Genomic DNA, 11,712 nt, shown 5'->3' with positions numbered 1-11,712 from the left:
ATATATATATATATAAGCTCATAAGTGGGTAAATTCAAACTTAGTAATGTCAATCTAAAGCTTAAGTACATGCCAAAGAAGTTATTGAGGTTGAAAAAGTTGTTTCTAATGATACATACTGACATCCTTTTTAGTATCTGCCATGCATGGAGCAGAATTTGCTGACTAGCAATATAAACTACATTGGGCACACCTAAGTTTACTATGTGAGAGACACAAATTTAGTAAAGGATACATTGTAGAATGCTTTCCAAATGACAATCATTTTTGTTCCATTTATCCTATTCAATGTAGCAAAAATTATTCTAATGAACAAAGGTCTTATTAAAACCAGTAGCAACCTAATCTACACAATGATGCCAAACCAATTTCATGACAAATCATACTGTTTTGTTAAATATAATTTTGCTCCCTCCAACGGATGACCATTTCTTATTCTCAGTCAAAATGTCAATAAGGACAGAGATTGAGCCTAAACCTAAATAATGAATTTTATCTTTGGAAGCGTTTTTCATAGTATTCTGTCATCACCTTTTACCAGATTTCGATGGCTTGGTATATCTTTGTATTCTTAAATGTACTGACATCAAAGAATGCTTCATCACTTGAACATTTCTCTGTACTAATATGCACATAGCATAGATGCTTTACCATAAGATATAACCATTTCTTTACACTTTAAGCAATTATATGTGCATATGAGAAGAACACAGTATGTAATAGTGTGTATAGAAAAATATAAATGTTATAAGTTTATTACATATTTCATTTTGATTATGTATCAACTACTGGAGAATAGGTGATGTTTACTCATGTCATAAAAGTATCTTACTTTCAGAAAGTCAGTTTTATTATTTACTAAGATATATAATGACATGCTAAAGGAAAAATAATTTAGTATTAGTATTCCTGACTCAAAAACTAGAATCTATTTGCCTGTTTTCAGCTATTGTTCACTTATTCAATTTTATGAAAAATTATAATTTTATGAAAAATGTTTTATGAAAATAATTGTATTGTTTTATGGAAAACTAAGTTAGGTTATGAAAACTGAACACTTCAGTATTTAAACATATCTATTTATCTTTACTCAACCTTCGCGCAAATGACGTGCAAATCTGTACATTCCCTCACGCAACCAGATGATGCCTGCGAGTTGACTTGCGAAAATGGAGGACGCTGCATTTTCAATGAGAAGGGTGACGTGAGGTGTCTCTGCTGGCCTAGTTACTCAGGAGAACGATGCGAAGTCAGCCACTGCAGCAACTACTGTCAAAACGGAGGGACTTGTTCACCTTCAGCTCTAGGTAAATATTGGAGTATGCTCATTTCCTTTTGTGTGAAGACCTAACAGTATAATTTCATAGTGGATAAATTAACTCAAATTAATTTTAACAGTGCAACCTATGCAATGACATTTGTTATAAATTCAACATACTGTAATTCAGGTCAAAACGTTTAAGAACAGTTAGGGACATTAAAATGTACTGAGTTTCAAAGGTAACAAATTTATGCTTATATACGTATTGACCCAAGATTAGAATGTCTAATAGTGACCGTTTTCCAAAACTTATATGTGTACTCCAAATTTAGTTACTTTTATTTCATAGTTTCCCTAAACTTAGAAATCAATTGTTATTGACAACTAGGTTCCATTTAAACATAAATGAAATTTTTAAAACTTCTTATACCATCCTATTACCATCTAAAACTGTAAGTACTGTAGGCATTGCAAAACATCTTATATAACATGTTCTGAAAATATTCAGTTAATGCTTGTTAATACATACTATACTTGAGATCATTCTTAATTTATGCAGCAAAAATGTTTGCAGAAGTGTTCACCATGCCACATAAGTGAGCATCGAACATATTTTCCTGCTGATTTTTATTAAATGTAAAATTGGTTCCCATGAGAAAAATAACCTGAATGCATAATAAAATCTAATTTGCAAATTCCAATATTCAGTACCAGGGACATTATGCAACTATTAAAGTGCAATCTATGCACATTTAATTTTACTACCACAAATGCAAATTTATTCAGATGGAAAATCAATCTATATGATCCACATATTCCCTACACAGTTAATTTATATCTTACTGGGTGTTCTCCCTGTCTCTATTGCTTATGGTTCTCTTTGAAGTGTTTAGCATAATTCTAACTACAAGAGTCACATGAAAAAAAATTTTTAATGGAGTACAGAAAAGCCAAGCTGTTTTATATTAGAATCCTTTATGCTTGTACATATTTTTGACTGATGATTACTTGATATTTAAATATTCTAAGTACTTCATTGCATTCTGAAAAGAGTATGTAGCAGGGAAATTGAAATACAAATGTGCTAGAACTCTTCGCCCATATATTTATTTTGATGAAGGGTGGCTAGTCCATGCAGTAGGGATACTCTATTGCTATAGAAAATGTAGTACGGGATCCTTTACTGAGTAGGCAAATGAGAATACAGATTCAGTGAATGCTTGTATGATTTTCATTTTAGTAGTAGAAACACTGCTTCATTTAGAGAAGAAACAGTTCCTGAAAACTTACTTATTTGAAGATTTAACTGTTTAATTAGTAAAGCTTCTTATTAAGATAATAAAAATCATTAGATTATGGCGGGGTGATTTATTTATATTCCTAACTATAGCTGCATGTTCGATCTACAAAGGATTACAGAGACAAATCATTGAGATTGGCTGGCTCCTTAATAGAGCCTAAGTCGTACCTCATGGAGCACAACTTTCAGTGCTGCACTCATCTCTCCCGACCTTAGTGCATTCTTGAAATCCTTTGTAGATCAGCTTTTTATACTCAAATATTTAAATATTGACTTCCACAGATGATCTGTTTAAGAACATTGCTTCTCAGAAATACAAATGAAGTCTCCTGTGAATTCAACCAGAGATATGGCCATGTAGTTTTTTTTTTTTTATAAAATCTAGTAATTAATTATAGGTTATCCAATTAAGTCATTTACAAAGTACTTTTCACTTTTAAAAATGTGGTTTAAAAAAAAAAGTTGTTTGGTATTACAGTCTGTAGAACCTCATTATCTCCACACAGATGTTAATTTGTTGAACAAATCCCAGTGGGCAATTCATGGATTTATTCATTGTTGGTTTACTTACAGTTAAGCTTTTTGTAAAATTCCTATGTGGACACTATATAACTGGGGTCTGGGGCAGCTTTAATTACAATTTATAAGTTTATGACAGTTGAACAGAAAACTAATAATTGAACAAAGTAATGTCACCAGTTAATTAAAGAACACATCTGAGAGATGTAATTAAAATTTTGCGTGTAGGAATGAGTTCTTATTTCTCAGAGCTTTTTAAAAAAAAGAACACTAAATAAAAAGATATGAGCTCTGTTTATATAGGAAGATACAATATAATGAAATATTTTGACATTGATTATATCAACAATGGTGTATAAGATGCATCTCTGTGACTTTCTCTTCAAAAGATATGTTTATGATAAAATTTGTCTTCAGTAAAAGTGATAGAAGTCAGGGTAAAACATAGTATACATTCTACTATTTACAGAAGTTTTTATGCCTCATATGTATCAGACATGTATGCAATTAACTATTTGCTATTACAAGTGATAGCACATGATGAACACTTACTCTCTGAGGCACACTCATGCTGTATGGTACTTTTCCTACAGATTTAGGCCTGTCATTTAGATTTTTCATGTTCTGGCAAAGTAAATCAGGGCTTCAGCTGCAGTTAGATTGGATCAACTTCAGAGGAATGGATCAAGAAAGATTGTGAATTTGGAGCAATATACACCAATAACACTACTTCCAAAGCTAGGAATTATGCATAAGGGAAGACAAATGTCATTTTGGAAAGTGTGGCAACGAAGGCAGAACTGGCCAGGTAAAAAGGTGACACTACAATGATGGATAGCAGGCAATTCAGCATATTTTTTAAAATGTATTTAGTACAGGGTCTAGAGGGTCTACAGTGTCTCACTGTGTAGACTGGACTCGTAGTAATCTTCCTGTTTTCAGATTCCCAAGCGCTGGGATTACAGGCTTGCACCATCACGCCCAGTCTCATTCACAGTCTCAGTGTGCTCTGGGGCTGAGGCTGGCACAGCATGCCAGGGATCAAACCCTGGTCCCTGCATCTGCCTAACTAGGCATTTTAGTAGGCTGAGCTATCTGGCTGGCCTGACGCAGCATATTTTTATTGAATGATTTATGAATGTAACAGGAAGAGAAGAGAGGCTCGTCAGGTAGATCTTTGTGCCACGAGAACTGGAGGCTTTTGATGCTGAGTGTCTTCCTCAGAAGTGAAGCAGAAGTATAGAAGAGTCCGGTATTATGGAACAATTATAAAATCTCTCTGCGGTGGATGAACTTTTAAAATATGAGATGAAGAGATGAAGATTTCCTTGTTTCTATTAAGGTCTTTCTGTCCAAGCACCTACCCATTACAGATGGTATATTTGCTCGAAGAACTTGCATATAACCTCAAACACCACAGAAATGATGACAAAATGCATGTACAGAAAACTTTCCAGGTACCAATTTATCTAGGATGTAAAGCACAAAGTCAGCCCAATTATAGCTCTATGTGGATTTAACCTACTTTTAACCTGCCCCTATTTTCTTTCATTTTTATTGAAAGGTAGGCTATTTTTCATATAAATTAAGTTTTATATTCTCACTACTAAACACAGATATTAATTATACTTAGGAAATAGCAAAAGCAAATATTTAGCTCTCTTCAAAGAGTTCAAGGAAATAACTGCCATTAAATTTTTTAAAAGTAGCTTATAATTTAACATATAATTAAATTCAGAATATGTAACTCTGAAAATTAGGCAGAAAAAAATTAAAACATAATGAAAAACGGGTAAAGGCAAGACCTTTGGAGTTGGAGAAGCGTGAAATAGGAGCCTCTCCTTTGTAAGATATGAGTAAAATAGGCATTCTCAAATTAGTGCTGGAAAAGGATGCTAAAGGTGCAAACCTTTCAGCCATCAATTTTTAAAACTGACTACACATTTTGAAAAGTATTAATATTCTTTGCCTAAACAATGTCACTTTTAGAGATACCTCTCAAGGATCAAAAAATAACACAGAAATTAAGTATAGAGGTAAAAATGTCAGTAGTGTTACAAATAATCTAATATTGGAGAAAACCCTAAATTCATATTGTAAATATATAAAATATTGCATGCATAAAGTATAAGAATATTTAAATATAATCCCAATCAAAGTATATCTAATAGTATGGAAAACTGTTTGCATTGTACTTTAAAAAATAAACGATGTATAAGAAATTCATACTATGTATTCTAAGGGAAATATATATAAAATTTCTGTATGAAATATATTTCTTATATTTCTATATTCTAGCCAATCCCATGGTTAATAGATATTCATAGTACTATAAAAATTAAAATAATATTTATTACTATAAATGAAAATAATGATATCTATTACTGTCAGAATCATGATAGCATATATTGGCTTTTTTTTAAGTGCTGGACTTGTTCTATAACATTATATCGTCATAAAAAAGCCTATGAAAAAATAAACAAACCTTCCTTAATTCTCCTGCTGGCTTCCTGAGTCACCATCACGCCTTCATTTTTACCACGGTGAGAGGATACTAAATTATTCAGCCTTATGACTCTCTAGGCAAATGCCAAAAGGCTTGTGTGAGCTTACTTGTATTCTCAGAAGAGACAAAAATGCTTCAATCTCATTTCTACAGTGCTGACTGAAAATGAACTTTCCAAAAGCATAAACAGTCTGAGACCAATTACTTGAAACATGTCAGGATATATTAAACAGTACCTGGGAGACAACTCGATAAAGACCACAATTTTTCCCCTACTTTGTCAGTCTTTGCTGAATAGTTTACTCTAATCTTTGTGAAACTAAAGACAGTTTGACAGCTGTAGTCAACTTGCTAAAACTGTGTATAAGTGGATGCTTGCTTTTAGTCCAGTACAGTAAGCAAAAGAGTAGAATGTCAAAATTTCTTTCCAAAGAACCAGCAGTTTTTTAAAAGTGTTCAGAATTTTTATTATTTGGAATCTACATCTGAGGTTAAGGCAGATTTCGGAAAGGAAAGCAGCCAGGAGAAAGGTATCAGGAAGCAGAATTTCTGATTGCAGTTTTGTAAGTAAGTGAATGATGCTGTGGGACTTTATAGTCTATTATTTACATTCTGCACAAAGGGATACAAGTACATTCGCTGTTCAAATACTAAGCATTTTGTAAGAGTTGTGCCACATTTAGATGGTACTTTCATGGGACACTAAACATTAACATTCAAAAATATGTGCCAAAGGCTATAAGATGAATATTATTATTTACACTCAATATATTAATGACACTCATTGAACTAAAGCTTGACAGTGTGTATATAAAGCTAGCTATGTATCACATACCCAAAACAGAGGCTATCTCAACCAATACCAGGGTAAAGGAGGCAAGGGGCATGGTTTATGTAGAAAACCTAATAACAAACCTTTACTTAGTAAAACTAGGTCAGTAATAATCAGTAGAATGTGTCTACCTCATAGCCTAATGGGAAATTCAGGTATTATTGGTTCTGTGGGAGCATAGCAAATTCTCATGCATTTTGTGATTAATAAAGAAATCATAATGCATTTGTAAACAGTGAATCTCCTGGGATAAAATGTGGTAAACTTTTTGAAAAACATAGGCAGAAAGAAGTACTTTATTTATTTTTTATTTTAAGAAATGGTCTATAGGGTGTTTGGGGTCTCATTACTAGATCAGACTCATAGTGATTCTCTTGTTTTCAACCTCCCAAACGCTGGGATTATGGGCATAAGCCACCACACCCAGTGTGAATCGCACCCCCCAGGGGCAGGGCCGGCATGGTAAGCTGGGGTTGATTTGCTTTTAGTGCATGGTTGAGATATGGGTTCAGATCTAGACTTTTGAAAGTGGATATCTACTTTTCAAACCCCATTTATTAAAGAGTATCCTTTTTCCAGAGTGTATTATTGGTCTTTTTTTTTCAAAATTAATATGGCTGATGGTGCTTGGAGTTGTTTTTGGATCCTCTGTTCCACTTCAGGATCAACATGACATTTTTTGAGTCAGTGCTATGCTCTTTTTCTTATTGTAGTTTCTTATCACAATATAACTTGACCTTCAGGATGTGATGCTTCCTGCTTTGCTGTTGTTGCTCAGAATTGTTTTTGTTATTCTGGGATTCTTGTTCTATAGACATTTTGCAATTGTTTTTTCATTCTTTATGTATGTTGTTGCTATTTTGAAGATAATTGCATTAAATCTATCTATTGTTTTTACTAATATGACCATTTTAACAATAGTCTTTCTGCCTATCAAATAATAGAAGATGCCTTCCCATTTTCTAATATCCACTTCAATCTCTTTTTTAGAGCCCTAATGTTTTTGTAACAGAGGTCCTCCACTTCAAAAATAAATTGGCAATTAAAATGCAAAAATACTTTACAGAAAAAGTATAAATGGCTAAGCACATGAAGAAGTCTTAAGCATCTTTGATGTTAGATAAATGAAAATCAAATCAACATTGAGATTCCATTTTTCTCATAAATAGCTGTTATTAAAAATTCAAAACGGTGGGGCATTTGGAGGAAAAGGAACACTTCCACAACACTGGCAGGAACGTAAACCACTACAACCATGTTGGAAATCAGTATGTACTTGTAGGAGGCACTCTGCCGTGTTTTACCTTTACATGCTAAACAGCGCTGCTATTATTTACAAAATGAGATGCAGAGGGGAAAATTCAATTTACTAAAGTCACTCTATCTAAAGATCAACACAATTTCATTCCCAGTTCTAAATAAATCAAATTATTTAACATTGCTCAAAATTTATTACTTCCTTCAAATACTAATTGAGCAATATTTTATAATCAGACATATTTTACTAAGACTATGAATGCTATGTGAAGTGTATGAGATCTAGTGAAATTTAAAGAATTCTATGTGATTCCAGACATTTTTATTTTTTCAAGTAAGAAAATATTTAGTGTTATCAATTTATATTCTTTAGAAATATTTATTATTGATTACAGAGTATTATTATTATTATTGGTTACAATTTTATAACATCTAAAATCACCTTTTATTCATTATGCAGTGATATTGTAATAGTTTATCATAAATTTGTCTTGTGGTATGACTATTTACTGAAAGAACTTAGAACATGTGTATTTGTAGCTTCTAATTACCTTTGCACAGAAATAGTAAAAATAATTTCAATTTATCTCAAGTTATTATATGCATAAGTCTTAAAATGATTAAAAGAAAAAGACCACAGATATAAAAGATATATTTATGCATGCATATGTAGAGATAGAGATATATAATAGGAGCTGCACTATGGCAGTTGCCGTATGTGCTGAGGCACATGGGAAATTTTATAGCATGCTGCCTTCAAGCTGCATAACTACCAGGAAAGCCAGTCACATAATTCAACAAAGTCCCTGTTCTGGAATGTAAGGGAGCCACTGCTATAACTGCCATTTGGAGATCAAAAGTTTAAGCATAAGATGAGGGGAAGGAGGAATTCAATTGTAAGTCCTGGAGCCCAAAGGGTGAAAGACAAAAACATCCAGTAGAGGGTGCTCTGGAAACAGGATTGATGGAGAGTCAAGAAGTGGGCCCCCCCCACCCCACCCCACCACCCGCACCTGTCAACTGATGCTTTTTTCAGATTGTGTTCACCTTCTAGACCACCAACTCCCCAGCTCTCTGGATATCACCGCCATAAATCTCTACTTTATTCAGCCTGACATTGCCATTTCTTTTGAAGATATCAAAATAAAAATTCTGCTACCTAAATAAATCTTTAGCAATGAATCCAATAAAAGGACTAGTGTGCAATCAAAGAGACTGTTGAAAATCTTATATGGAAACCATTCTGTGATTCTGCAACAGGTGGTTCTTTTCCCATCAGCAAGCAGAAGATTTGCTGTTCTCCCATGCAGTTTTAGTTAAATGATATTCCCTTGAATATGAAGATTTTTTCTTGTTAAAAATAAATCTTTTCCTCAAAGGAAGAAAAGGAGCTTTAGAAAATAATTCAGCTGCAATCCAAATGACATTAGGCATATGCTAGCTGGGGACAACCTGGTTACTCCATGTTGCTCTGGTTTCAAAGCAGCTGCAGATTAGCTAGAAACACAGAAAGCTGCTCTACTGTTTCTCTGAGTGACTGTCGAGAAGAGAGGTTTAAGTTTCCCACTGGATTTTTTTTTGTTTTTTTGCGGAACCAGGGATTGAACTCAGGCCCTTGCGCTTGCCGGGGAAGCATTTGTTCCACTGAGCCATCTCCCCGGCCCCTATTTTTTTTTTCAAGACTCTGTCATTTTATATTTTTTCAGTCCTAATTTTTTTTGAAAAAGAAAAACTAAGCCATAAATATCAATGTAGGATAATGAATGTCCACAATATTTACCTCTCACATCCCTATGACTTTTTCTGATCTATTTTTTTTTTCAAATTATACTTTGGTTTCTTCTACGTGTTGTACACTGTTTTAAATGTAGCTCAAGTTGCTGTTTATTGCCTACCTCTCTGTAAGATATTCAGGAGCTCGTACTAAAAAACAAGAATTAATTCTTTGGTTCTGAATGCTTGTTTTTCTTGGTAATCATGTTCCAAAATTATGTAATACCACTATTTGTTTTCTTGTTTGGGTCTTTATTTTTTATGCCTTAAAGTGTCATAGGAGGCAGTTTCTTTCTATGTCAACAAGAAAAATGTATTAGGAATGTTAAAAGATTGTAGGAAAATTTAATTAGCAATTTTCTGGGCAACAGAAATTTTGAACTTTCTGAGATTTTAGTATATATAAAACTTAACCTCATTTCCTAGGCTATTAACAGGCACCTATGGGTCCCCAAAGTAATAACATTTATAAATAATACATTTAAGCAATGCTACTTACCATAAGAACATGTTTTGCTCTTTGTATTTTAAGCCACAGTTTTCAGCAATTTTTAGTATGTAGAGTACTTATGAAGTAAAATTAATGAATAAATTGTAGTGTTACCACTTAATCCTTCGCTAGAAATGCAAGTGAAGTTTGTTTGAAAGTCCTTTGTTCACTTAACAAGTTCTCCTGAAGTGTGAACTTGTCCCACGATGTGGAGTCTATGGCGGCAGAGAAAAACATTTATTTTTCACATGCAATTCTTAGTGATGGGATAGTCATGTATTTTGTTGTTCACTCCAGTTTACAAAGAGGAGAGACGAAATGCTTTGGAAATCAACTGACTCACGTTACTGAGCTCTATAGAAATGCTAATTGTGACCTATAACAGAATTTGTTGAGACCTGTGATTGACGTTTCCTATTATCCTTTATGTTTTTGTTTTTTCTAACATGTTTGCAAACTCCGTTCTTTCTTTCTCCATGCCTGTATGTTCTTCTCCACTCTACAGATCTAGTTGCATGGTCCGTTTTCTATTCAGTTCTGCACAGATGAGGCAGCTAGAGGCTCATTCTTAAAATGACAGTTCACTGTGTCATGCCCAAAATACCTTAAAAAGTATTTACTTTCACTCTGATAATACTTCTTACAAAGCAAGAGCAGAAACACATTCAAGGATGGTTCACCAAATTTCTACTGTCTTATTCCAACTGAATTCCTAAATCATCTTACTATTAAGTAAACAATATATAAAAATTCTTATTATGAATAAATGTAAAGTTAGACAAAAAAGAATTGGTACTCAGATTTAAAGATATGGATATTTAAATCAAACACGTGATGTTCAAAAATCTATTGCATGGCATGCCTATTTTATTTTCTTAATTTTTTTATTACTATGCTATAATTTCATTACATTTATTGAAATAATTATTTATAATAAGTGATGCTAAAGTTTTATATGGTATCAATAGTAGCTAGTAGATGATCATTGACCACAAGGAAATACGATTACCTGCATTTTATGTGCTTAGCAAAATAACCATGTCACCACATAGAATAGGAAAAAAACATGGCCCTGAAAGAGAAGTGGAAAGAATGACATAAACACTTAAGGAGAAAAATCCGTGTGCACAAATATAATTATTCCTAAAGAGATTTCTCAGTATTTGAGCTAGATGAATGTTGTGTGTTTTCTAGGCTTCCTTAGACATATGGAAAAAGTGTGAACCAAAGAAATTCTGTTGTTTCCTAATATCGCAGAACAAATTGTGGGCTGACACCTGGTTTCCAGGTTCTTATGCAGTGGCAATTTCATGAACATGGAGAAGTCTGTCTAAAAATGTATTCCGTATTACTTCGATGCTGTTTCCAACAGGGAGACCCACCTGCAGCTGTGCACTGGGGTTTACTGGGCCGAGCTGCGGTAAGACTGTCTGTGAGGACTTCTGTCAGAATGGAGGGACCTGCATCGTGACTGCTGGGAACCAGCCTTTCTGCCACTGCCAGGCTGAATATACGGGGGACAGATGTCAGTACTGTAAGTGAAGACACCTCTGGAAGCCAGCTTCCATGCTTACATCAAGTGGTTTTCTCATTCCTCCTTCTATTACCTTCACTTCAAACATCTTCTGTTTTCAGGTTCAGTACTTGTAATACTTCTGTAATTATTTATATTGATATTCTATCTTTGTCTGAATATTTTCTTCTTCTTCTTCTTCTTCTTCTTCTTCTTCTTCTTCTTCTTCTTCTTCTTCTTCTTCTTCTTCTTCTTCTTCTT

The 11,712-nt window shown here is 33.5% G+C and overlaps 1 protein-coding gene across 1 annotated transcript in view; it reads left to right on the top strand.

Annotated features, from left to right (window-relative positions):
• The window catches only part of LOC101574580 (low-density lipoprotein receptor-related protein 1B), a gene marked incomplete at its 5' end in the record, with an annotated part of 229,660 nt that overhangs the window by 155,705 nt on the left and 62,243 nt on the right, over positions 1-11,712 (top strand). Inside the window, 2 exons of the mRNA XM_004626417.1 lie at positions 1,143-1,307; positions 11,311-11,472. Of these exons, the coding sequence (XP_004626474.1) occupies positions 1,143-1,307; positions 11,311-11,472 (327 nt within the window). The remainder of the gene's footprint in view (positions 1-1,142; positions 1,308-11,310; positions 11,473-11,712) is intronic.

Source organism: Octodon degus, unplaced genomic scaffold (genome assembly GCF_000260255.1).
Source record: "Octodon degus isolate 3935 unplaced genomic scaffold, OctDeg1.0 scaffold00014, whole genome shotgun sequence".
NCBI lineage: Eukaryota > Metazoa > Chordata > Mammalia > Rodentia > Octodontidae > Octodon > Octodon degus.
Note: the sequence above shows the minus strand (reverse complement) of the source record. Positions and strands in the feature narration are given on the sequence as shown.